Source organism: Oryctolagus cuniculus, chromosome 15 (genome assembly GCF_964237555.1).
Source record: "Oryctolagus cuniculus chromosome 15, mOryCun1.1, whole genome shotgun sequence".
Lineage (NCBI taxonomy): Eukaryota > Metazoa > Chordata > Mammalia > Lagomorpha > Leporidae > Oryctolagus > Oryctolagus cuniculus.
In genome coordinates, this window is record NC_091446.1 from 27,273,584 (window position 1) to 27,285,390 (window position 11,807).

At 46.1% G+C, this 11,807-nt stretch overlaps 1 protein-coding gene across 3 annotated transcripts in view; it reads left to right on the forward strand.

Annotated features, from left to right (window-relative positions):
- The first annotated feature begins 49 nt into the window (after positions 1-49).
- The window catches only part of ARL3 (ARF like GTPase 3), a 38,259-nt gene continuing 26,501 nt past the window's right edge, over positions 50-11,807 (forward strand). The window contains exons 1-2 of one of the 3 annotated variants that reach the window (XM_008270423.4): positions 50-226; positions 6,929-7,072. In XM_008270423.4, coding sequence (XP_008268645.1) covers positions 224-226; positions 6,929-7,072 — 147 coding nt within the window. In that variant the 5' untranslated portion in view covers positions 50-223. Of the gene's footprint in view, positions 348-6,527; positions 6,617-6,928; positions 7,073-11,807 lie in introns of those variants that run through there. The other 2 variants (XM_017348527.3, XM_008270424.4) reach the window with 2 other exon arrangements.

Below are 11,807 nucleotides of genomic sequence, written 5' to 3' on the forward strand. Positions count from 1 at the left end.
CTCTGCAGCGACCCCGCCCGCGCAGGGGCGGGCACCTCGGCGCGCTTGCGCACTTTGGAGAAAGCGAAGCCGGACCCCGCCCAATACGGCGGCTTTGCTCCTCCGCTGTGCGTGCGAGGGACGTCGGGGGCGGCGCCGCGGCAGTTGCCCCTGGTAACGGGGGAGGCTGCAGGAGGAGGAGGAGGAGGAGGAGGAGGAGGAGGAGGAGGGATTCGGCGGGAGGATGGTGAGTGTGGGGACCCGGGCCCCTCTGCACCCGGCCGATCACCCCCCTCCCCGCTCCAGGCCCAGGGCGGAGCCCCGCGCTTAAAGCCGAGGAGGAGATGGGAAGGCGCTCAGCCTGCAGTGTGGGTTCTGGATTCGCTTTGAGGGGCGGCGGGAAGCCCCGAGGGTGGGCCCAGAAGGGAGGCCTGGGCTTAGGGAGGAAGGCGGGGCTTGCGACGGGTCCGAGGCTTGGGGAAGGGGCTGGCAGAGTTGGTGGCTGGCCGGGTACCGAGCCCAGGCTCCATCAGTGCCCTGGTGGCAGGGATGAGGGCAGATCCGGGGAGCTGCGGAGCAGCCGCCTCCGCACGCAGGCTTGGATCACCCTGAGACTCGGCCTCCTCGCGCTGCAGGACGGGGTCCGGGCCCGCAGCGGGGAGAAGGTGGGCCCGCGGCGCCGGGGGACGGTAGCCGGGCTTGGGCCCCCGGGGTCCGATTCCCAGGACAAAACGAGGTGCGGTTGGGATGCCTGGTGGGTTCCACGCAGTGTCGGCGGCTGCGTGGCGGGGGCGCTTCTGAAATCCCGAGCTATTTATTCATTTGCTCAGAGTTCCACAAGATCCGGTTGCTGATGACCGACGATTCGTTCAGTCCTTAATCTGTGTGGATGGAAACAAATTGGCTTCCCGGCCCCTACCATCTCCTTGGAAACCTGTTGCAACCCCGTTTTGCATGTGGCCACACCGGGCCCCAAGGTCTTGATCCCCACGTGGGGTCTCCAACCCCACCTCCGGCAATGAGGGAGGGAAGCTAGAACTGGAGAATAGGCGTGAGTGGGGCGAGCGTTTCCTCTGTCAACCCTAATTAAGGCTGTGACAAATCGCACTTTTTGTGTGATGGATTTGACAGTTCCTTGTTGATTTCTGTGCGGTGGCATTGAGTGACTTTTGAGCTAGTCGTAGAAAAATCGATTTGTTAAAGATTTCGGAGCAGCTTGGTTGGTTTACCAAGTGCAAAAAATCCAGTAAAGGAAACTTGCAGTAACTTTCCACCCTGCCCCCTTGTTCCTTTCTGACCTTTCGAATGTTGAACCATTACTATTAATTTAAGAAGTAAGAAAAATCCAGATGACCGGGAGGAGAGAGTACATGTTTCCCTTTGGTCGATTATCCATTGAGTAAATTTTGATAGGAAGAAAGAGCCTCAGTTGATTTAACATTGTCATATCGCTCCCAAAGCAGAGCTACTTGATCTGACCTTGCCATCACACTTCGCACTTGCTACATTTGTAGCTTTTGAAACCTCAGGCTAAACAGATTTTTGCAAGTGTTTTCTTTTTAGTAATCATTTATACATGAGCAGTCCACTTGAAGGCTAGGTTTTTCTCAACCTATGAGTGCAAACATAAATATTTACACAGAAAATTCCTAAAATCGAAACAAAAAAAGGCATGTCAAACCACCAGAGAGTGAGATTTGTCATTATCGAGGACCGCACCAGGTGCACATTGGCACTGTATACAGATTGACAGTGTGTACACAACACTGTTGTATACAACTGTTGTCAATAATCAAAACAGATTGGGGGTTTGTCTCTTCCTTTTTTCTTAAAATGAACAATAAGAAAGTAGAACAAATTATTCTGGATTCTTTATCTGGTTACCAAATACACTTTTTTTTTGGTCTATTTCTAAAAGAGTGAGCTATTCTTAGGATTGGAAGTAGAACACTGAATTTAAATGGTCAGTGATGTAATTAAATATGTCACATCTGGTATCCCCAGGAGCCCCATGCTTCACTGTACAACTGAAAACTGAATTCCAGGTTTGGAGCTTTTTTTGTTTTGTTTTGACAGGCAGATCTTAGACAGTGAGAGAGAGAGACAGAGAAAGGTCTTCCTTCCGTTGGTTCACCCCCAAATGGCGCACTGCGCCAATCTGAAGCCAGGAGCCAGGTGCTTCTCCTGGTCTCCCATGGGGTGCAGGGCCCAAGCACTTGGGCCATCCTCCACTGCCTTCCCGGGCCACAGCAGAGAGCTGGACTGGAAGAGGAGCAACCAGGACAGAATCCGGTGCTCCATCCAGGACTAGAACCCGGGGTTCAGGTGCCACAGGCGGAGGATTAGCCAAGTGAGCCGTGGCGCTGGCCAGTTTTGAGCTTTTTTTAAATTTCAGCATCAACTGATATATTTAAAAAAAATTCAGGTTACTGCAACCATTATTGGTTTCTGTGAACATTTAGAGTCAGCTGCATTACTCTTGCCTTATGATACCAAGTTCTTGAAGAAGTACCAAGATGACAGTAATCTTAGCACATAACTAATCACTGTTATTTACTGTGTGACTCCATGCAGTAGCTATTTGGGGATTGCTTTCCACCCCTGTGGAGCTTGGGGCAGTTGTCAAGCTTATTCAACACTGAAAGCTTATTCCCAGCAGTGTTTAAGTTTTCTGGTCTGAAAATGGTCAGTTAAGGAACAAAAAGCCCGCAACTACTGTTGGGAGTGCCTACCATGTGGCATGCTTTCTATCTGTTACTTCATTTAATGCTCTTGGCATTTTTTTGGGGGGTGTGTCTATTGCTGTTCCCATTTCCTAGATGAAAAGATGCCCCAGGTTGTGTGTGCTTGGAGAGGGAAGTTGAATGAATACAAATCTGAAATCTTGAACCTCCTAGTGAGGCCCACCCTGGCTGAGGAGATGCCTGGGAAACCTTGTGTTGTTATTTAGTAGAGTGGTGATGAGAAAGATGACAAAATGTCAGTGAGATTTTCCCTTTCAAAGCTGTAGAAGTTTAAAGAAGTAAGAATAAGTAAGTAAAAATGGTCAGTTCCACTTAAGCTAGTCATTGGGAGGGGCCGTCTTTGAAAGTTGGCTTTGTAATTTCAATATGTAAAATGTTAGCTCATTTTCCATACTCCAACACATCCCTGTCCCCCTCCACCACTCCAGTCTCTTTGAGTGACCTAGTTTGTAGCATCATTTTAGGTCAGCGTGCCATGCCTCTGCCAGTAGCTGAGTTTAAGCTGATTTTAAGGCAGATAAAATGTCTGGAGGCATGATTTGCTTGTAGAAAAGTTAGTTTAAGTGCTTGTGGCTGAGTCAGACCACTTCCGTCCACCAGGGTGCAGATAACTTGTAAACACCCATGCTAGTGACACACAACGTACAATTAACTGAAATTCTTGTTTTCTTACTGCCTTTGTTTAATGTCGGAGGAATGTGGATCCTGCATAGAGGTCCTGTCCATTTTGCTCACTGTTGTACTTGGGTACATTATGGCTGTCTAATAGGATGACCCATAATGAATGGATATTTTGACCAAGAATAAAACTTGTAAAGTTCATTTATACTGCAAAGCTCAGGCAAATGATAAATTTAACTTCTAAAGGCTATCTCCCTTGGTTGGACATTTAAGATAGAGCATGGGTGTATATGGATGGAAGGGCAGAATGCTCCTAGACTTACTCTGCTCCCTTCCATTCAGCCTCTCTTGAATCAGCTTACTCTGTACCTTTCAGACAGAACCCTGGCATCTATAAATGTCCTCAGCCCTATTTAGCACACCTGGTAATCCTGTGTGCCCCTGTCCTCCGTAGGTGGATTAGTAGCCTGCTGCATTGCATTTGTATCCCTAGGCCATGCTTGACATGACACTTAGCATTTTGCTGCAAGAAAATATTAGCAGAACTTTACATTTCTCCGTAATTTCACCTATAGGTGAAGCACGTAAACTTTCTGTTTCCCAATTAGAAGTGAAGACGTATAGTATTCTGGGCCATTAGGTTAGTAAAATTTCTCTGCAGTCAGGATGATTGCTTTAACCTCTGGGCTGTGTTCTCTCCCTTTCTTTTAAGATGAATATAAATGATACTTTTAATTATGCAGTTTCAAATACAATGAGTTGTGTTGAAAATCCTAGCCTGCAGAAAAGAGTATTTTATTTGATGTTTTTTTAAAAAGAGAAGATACATGAGAGAGAACCCAAAACATCAAGCTTAGAAAGCAGATCTAGGTGGGCGCCGCGGCTCACTTGGCTAATCCTCCACCTGCGGCGCCAGCACCCCGGGTTCTAGTCCCAGTTGGGGCGCCAGATTCTGTCCCGGTTGCCCCTCTTCCAGGTTGGCCTCTTCCAGGCCAGCTCTCTGCTATGGCCCGGGAGGGCAGTGGAGGATGGCCCAAGTGCTTGGGCCCTTCACCCGCACGGGAGACCAGAAGCACCTGGCTCCTGCCTTCAGATGGGTGCAGGCGCACCAGCAGTGGCAGCCATTTGGGGGGTGAACCAACGGAAAGAAGACCTTTCTCTGTCTCTTTCTCTCTCTCATTGTCTAACTCTGCCTGTCAAAAAAAGAAAGCAAGCAGATCTTCATCACAGTTTCTTCACTTGTGGGTGACTCAGAAGATTTTACCTGTATGTCATTTAATGTATTAATACGTTCCAGTTTTTTGGGATTTACTGTAAGAGATAATGGGACCCTTTTTTTTTTTTTTCACATCCAATCAGGCACTCGGGATGAGTAGTGCATTGTGTTTTCCCTGTTCTTTGTATCATTCTGAAGATCTCAGAATTGTAACTATTCTGAAAGGTGGTATTATAAATGAGTGATTGCAAATGGAAGCCCAGGAGACTTCTTACAAATACAGGGGTTTTTTTTTGTTGTTGTTGTTTGTTTGTTTTTGACAGAGCTTAGACAGTGAGAGAGAGAGAGAGAAAGGTCTTCCTTTCTGTTGGTTCACCCCCCAAATGGCCGCTATGGCCGGCGTGCTGCGGCCGGCACAACATGCCCATCCGAAGGCAGGAGCCAGGTGCTTCTCCTGGTCTCCCATGGGGTGCAGGGCCCAAGCACTTGGGCCATCCTCCACTGCCTTCCCGGGCCACAGTAGAGAGCTGGCCTGGAAGAGGAGCAACCCGAACAGAACCCAGTGTGCTGGCGCCGCAGGCGGAGGATTAGCCTAGTGAGCCGCGGCACCGGCCTACAAATACAGTTTTAAGAAGGAATGGTGCCGCGGCTCACTAGGCTAATCCTCCGCCTTGCGGCACCAGCCCACCAGGTTCTAGTCCCAGTCGGGGCGCCAGATTCTGTCCCGGTTCCCCTCTTCCAGGCCAACTCTCTGCTGTGGCCCGGGAGTCCAGTGGAGGATGGCCCAAGTCCTTGGGCCCTGCACCCCATGGGAGACCAGGAGAAGCACCTGGCTCCTGCCATCTCAGCGTGGTGCGCCGGCTGTAACGCGCTGGCCGCGGCGGCCATTGGAGGGTGAACCAACAGCAAAGGAAGACCTTTCTCTCTCTCTCACGGTCCACTCTGCCTGTCAAAAAAATAAATAAATAAATAAACAAATAAAAAGAGAAAGAAGGAATGGTGTCAAAGTATTCAAGGCTAGAGGAGATTGGAAACTAAAGTGAAACAACAGACAAAAAGCCCTGCCTATATTGTGTTTGTTTCCAGTCCATCCAGTCTCCTCCCCTAAATATTTGGGCATAGAATTTGTCTTTCTATCTTAAACTCAACCTTTCATTTTGCTGCTGGAATGATTGAAGGCTGGCGAGGTTAATGCGGTCCTCAGCAAGTCAGTACAAATACAGTAGTTCAAGTGCTAAACAAGGAGCCTCCAGGCAGAAAGGAGTTCTTAATAATTATGTGTATTTGCATATCATTGTCCCTAGACCTAATTGTTAAGGATTCTTTCACAGAAGTATTGTTTGATCTTAGTGAACAAACTGGTTTGAATCGTTGCCTGCTGCCATGTGGATAACAAATACAGCCATTTTATATATTGTTAGACTCAGCGTGAAGGAATTTCTGCTCTGGCTGGGAGATAAGATTATATGCCCTTTCAACTCTGGGATTCTTTGAGGCTTGTTGCAGCCATGCCTCATTCGACTGTCAGCTGCAGGACAAAACAAATAACTATCACATAAAAATTGTCTCGGTGGCTAGCTAAAAAGCAACGTGGGTTATTTTCATCCATAAAAATAATAAATAAAAAAGCAACAGAAATGTTAGATGACTATTCAGAAATACTCTGGTTATATCTGGATGTTTTTCTCTTCATGAATGCCCTTTCCAATTCCTCAGTTTCTCTGTTGTATCCGATTTTTCATCTGAAAAACCCAGGTAATCTGTATAGCATGTGTGTAGCCTGAAATGCTCTTGTGAAAGTTAGACTATGATAGAGTATTTGAATGAAGTCTTAAAACATGAACTGAAATAGATAGTCTTACATAGAGAGCTCAGCTACGATCTTTAAGTGCTTGAAAATGTTGCCTTGACTCGGGTGGGTGATTCTGTTGAATTTGATAGCTGTTACCTGCTGTCTGTCTAGTAAGTGCCATGCGCTGTGGAAGACAGAAGCTGTCAGTCTTACCCGTGAGAAATTTCACCCTAGTGAAGAAGAAAAAATACAAAATCAATTATGGTGAGTAAAGGTTTTCAGGAAAACAGAGTGGGTAGTAGTGCGCACTCACAGGAGAATTGGGGTGACTGTTAAGCTGGATTAAGAGGAGGAGCAGGAATAAGCCAGGCTGCTTATTAACTTGCTGAGTTTACCGTAGTGTGTCTGCCAACACTTGGAAGGAGCAAGTAAATGAACTAAGTGGCATTAGAGTGGAAAATAATGACATAAGCTCTCCATAACCAAGAACGTTTTTCAAGGAGAAGTCATTCTGATGTCCAGTAATGTCAAAACCAGTGCCCCTAAAGTAATCTCTCTCCTTCATGGTTGTTTAAGGGCTTACTCTCAATTTTGCGCAAATTGAAAAGTGCACCGGACCAGGAGGTGAGAATCCTTCTCCTGGGCTTGGATAATGCTGGCAAGACCACCCTTCTGAAGCAGCTTGCATCGGAGGACATCAGCCACATCACACCTACACAGGTGAGCACTGCCTGCCTCCAGGTGCTGTGTGACTGGGGAAGGAGGCTAACCGAGGTGTGAAAGACCACGTGGGAAATAGAGTTTTGTCCACTCCCATGATCTGTTTCTGAGAAAAGTCTATACAGTCTAAGATTAATCAGATTTCAAACATACATCAAGAAATTCCCTTCATATGAGCTATTTCAAGTGGCCATAATCATAGAGAAAGTTAGTTTAGTATGGGGCTTACTGGCACTGGGAGAATTATGAATGTGGAGGTGTTGTTTAATAAATATAGGTTGTTTTTTTTTTTTTTAAGATTTATTTATTTGAAAGGCAGAGCAGCAGAGAGAGAAGAAAGAGAGAAATTTTCCATCCACTGATTCACTCCCAAGATGGCTGCAACAGAACCAAAAATTCCATCCCAGTCTCCCACATAGGCGATGGGTGCAGGGTCCCAGGTACTTGGGCCATCTTCCCCTGCCTTCCCAGGCACCTAACCAGGAAGCTGGATTGCAAGTGGAGCAGCCAGAACTCAAATCAGCACTGTGACATGGGATGCCAGCATTGCAGATGGCAGGTTATGCCGCTAGGAGATAATACCAGCTCCATATTTTTTTAAATGAAAAAATCTCTGTGTGAATATACTTAATGCCACTGAACTGTGCACTTTTAAATGGTTAAAACAGCACATTTATGTTATGTATATTCTACAATCTTAAAAATATATACCTACATACAAGGGTGCTTCAAAGTGTTTTTGGAAAAATGAAATTAAAGTTTATGGGGCAGGCGTTGTGGCAGTGATACCTGTATTGCTTACCACAGTGCCTGAGTTTGAGTCCCCACAATGATTCCAATCAAGCTTCCTGCTAATGTGCACCCTGGGAGACAGCAGGTGATACTCAAGTGCTCGGGTCTCTGCCACTCACATGGGACATCTGGACTGAGTTCCAGGCTCCTGGCTTCAGCTTGACTCAGCCCTGGTTGTTCTGGACATTTTGGGAATGAATGAGCAGATAAAGAAATCCATGCATTTGTTTTTTTATAATATACATTTTGTATAGCTTTCTAAGACCCCTCATATTTATGGATTCCTAGCTCTTTTGCACGAAAACAAACTTACCTTTTAGTTCCATTTTTCACAAAGTTTTCTTTTTTTAAAGATGTATTTATTTATTTGAAAGGCAGAGTTACACAGAGAGAAGGAAAGGCAGAGAGAGAGGTTTTCCATCCACTGGTTCACTCCCCAATTGACCTCAATGGTTGAAGCTGTGCCAATCTGAAGCCAGGAGCCAAGAGCTTCTTCTGGGTCTCCCACCTGGGAGCAGAGGTCCAAGGACTTGGGTCATCTTCTACTGCTTTCCCAGGCCAAAGCAGAGAGCTAGCTCAGAACTGAAGCAGCCAGAACTCAAACAGGCACCCATATGGGATGCTGGCACTGCAGGTGGTGGCTTTACCCGCTACACCACTCTGCTGGTCCTCACAAAGTCTTTGAAGTACCCTCATACGTAAATCAGAATTTAAGGGCCAGCATTGTGGCACATTGGGTTAAGTGGCCACCTGCAGTACTGGCATCCCATATGAGCACCCTTTCCATTCCCATCCAGGTCCCTGCTAATGTGCCTGGGAAAGCAGTGGAGGATGGCCAAAGCCCTTGGGCCCCTCCATGCACATGGGAGACCCAGAAGAAGCTCCAGGCTCTTGGCTTCAGACAGGCCCATCTCCAGCCATTTTGGCCTTCCAGGAATAAACCAGCAGTTGGAGGACCTCTCTCTCCACCTCTGCCTCTCTGTAACTCTGCCTTTCAAATAAATAAAATAAATCCTTTTTTCATAAAATAGTTATAAAAAAAAATGGCCCAAGTGCTTAGACCCCTGCCACCCATGTGGGAGACCCAGGTGGAGTTCCAGGTCTCTGGCTTCGGCCTTGCTCAGCCCTGGCATTGTGGCCATTTGGAGAGTTAACCAGCAGATGGATGCTCTCTCTCTCAGTCTCTCTCTGTAACGCTGCCTTTCAAATAAATAAATAAATCTTTTTAAAACACCAAAAATGAGAATACATATACATGTGTGTGTGTTGCAAAAACAGTTCATTCAGAAAGTAATTACCTATATATTCTTTCAAAAAATAGCTTTATCTTCTCTGACTATTAAATTAGTATTGGGGAAAATTCAGAGAAAGTAGAAAGGAAAAAGCCAAAAGCACAGTCAATATTTTAGTGCATATTTTTTCAGGCTTACAAATACCTGTCCATTTTTTAAATATAAGACAATTACTGTCTTATAAAATATAGCTTCATCAACATTCCTCTTTCCTAAGGCCATGCAAGCAAAACACAAAGGATAAAGCAGTGGCTGTGCTCCCAGCAGGAGGGGTAAAGATGGACTGTGATTGGAAGAACCCCAGCAGGCTTCTTTGGACCTCATTCCCACTAGGGAATCCTGAGAAAGCGTGGCCTTTGCCCAAGCCAAGAGGGATAGCCTATTGGTCTTGGTCACTTGAAAGTGTTTGAGCATTACAAGTTTTAGCAAAACCAGAGTTATTTAGCATTTTCTGATGCTGTACATAATGAGACCTCAGTGTCAGGTTTGAACACGGTGGGTATGTATACTTCACGGCCTGTGCCTCGCGCCGATTCTCAGCTCTTTGTAGGAAAGTCATTTCAACTCCTACCAAATGAGCAATTTTGCAGCTTCTGAGCAAATTTAATGTATAGCACAAGGAAGAGCAAATTACAGCCGTCTAGCCTAGAAGGGCTGAAAACACATATTAGTGTGACAGGATTTCTGCCAGGAAAAGAAGGGTTAGTTTTTTTTTTTTTTTAGTATTAGCAATGGCCTGCATGTCTCAGGCATGCTAAAAAAGATTTCCACACTATAGACAAGGAATGAACTCAAAGTTCCGATTCTATTGTGGATGTATGTTGGTGACTCATATTATATCAGGGTTTTATATTTATTTTTTTTTAAGATTTATTTATTTATTTGGAAATCAGAGTTGCAGAGAGAGAGTGAGAGAGATCTTGCATCCGCTGGTTCCATCCCCAGATGGCTACAATGGCCAGAGTTGGGCAAGGCCAAAGCTAGGAGCCCAGAGCTTCTTCCAGGTCTCCCACGTGGATGCAAGGGCCCAAGCACTTGGGCCATCTCCTGCTGCTTTCCCAGGTGCATTGGCAAGGAACTGGATCAGAAGTGGAGCAGCCAGGACTCCAACTGGTGGCACCCACATGGGAACCCAGCGTTGAAGGAGGTGGCTTAACCTGCTGTGCCACAACACTCGCCCCTGTGTTTATTCTTTAAAAACACTTTTATTGTGTTTCTGTTTTGTATTAGAAAAGTAACAGATGTTCATTATAGTAAATTTAGAAATCATAAATGAATAAATTGAAAAACTAGAGGCTGGCGCCACAGCTTACTAGGCTAATCCTCCGCCTGCGACGCCGGCACACTGGGTTCTAGTCCCAGGTCAGGGCACCGGATGCTGTCCTGGTCGCTCCTCTTCCAGTCCAGCTCTCTGCTGTGGCCCAGGAGTGCAGTGGAGGATGGCCCAAGTCCTTGGGCCCTGCACCTGCATGGGAGACCAAGAGAAGCACCTGGCTCCTGGCTTTGGATCAGCGCAGTGCGCCGGCCGCAGCGGACATTGGGGGGTGAACCAATGGAAAAAGGAAGACCTTTCTCTCTGTTTCTCTCTCTCACTATCCACTCTGCCTGTCAAAAAAAAAAAAAAAAAGAAAAAGAAAAACTAGAAATCACAATGCCCCGTCAGACATAACCGCTGTTGCATTTAGGAATGTATCCATTCAGGTTTATTTTCTTTGCATTTTTATGATGGGTATATTTAAAAAATTTTAATGGCTTATAAAGATACACTGTATTGTATCAGCTTTTTGCTTACTTAATAACATGTCATGAACCTCTTCCTACATTGTCTGTGTGTGCTTGTGTAATGTATCTCTACATGATAGTAGTATTATCTCCCTAGAATAATTTCCTACTAGATTTGGTTGATCTGATAACTCATAGAAGTTCAAGGCAATTGATACATATGGTCCCTTTAAACAATTTACTGTTATTTATTCCCTGCTTCATTCCAGAAAATACCAGATATTATTGGGTATGACATTTAACATCATTTAAAAAAGTTTTTTGGGGGAGTGAGGACCAGCATTGTGGCACTGCAGGTTAAACCACTGCCTGTGATGCTAGCATCCCACATGAATGCCAGTTCAAAAGTCCTGACTACTCCACTTTTGATCCAGCTCCCTGCTGATGTGCCTGGTAAGACAGCAGAAAAGGGGCTGGTGCTGTGGCACAGTGGGTTAAAGCCCTAGCCTGCAGTGCCAGCATCCCATGTGGGTGCCGGTTCGAGTCCCGGCTACTCCTCTCCCAATCCAGCTCTCTGCTGTGGCCTGGGAAAGCAGTAGAAGATGGTCCAACCCCTTGGGCCCATGCACCCGCGTGGGAGACCTGGAAGAAACTCCTGGCTCCTGACTTCAGATGAGCACAGCTCCAGCTGTTGCGGCCATCTGGGGAGTGAACCAGTGGATGGAAGTCCTCTCTCTCTCTCTGGCTCTACCTCTCTCTCTAACTCTTTCAAATAAATTATTAAAAAATAATTTTAAAAATTAAAAAAAAAAGACAGCAGAAGACGGTCCAAGTGCTTGGCCCCTGCAATCTATGGGGGGAGACCCACGTGGAGTACTAGGCTCCTAGCTTCGGCCTGGCCCAGCCCTCCGAGCCGTTGTGGCATTTCA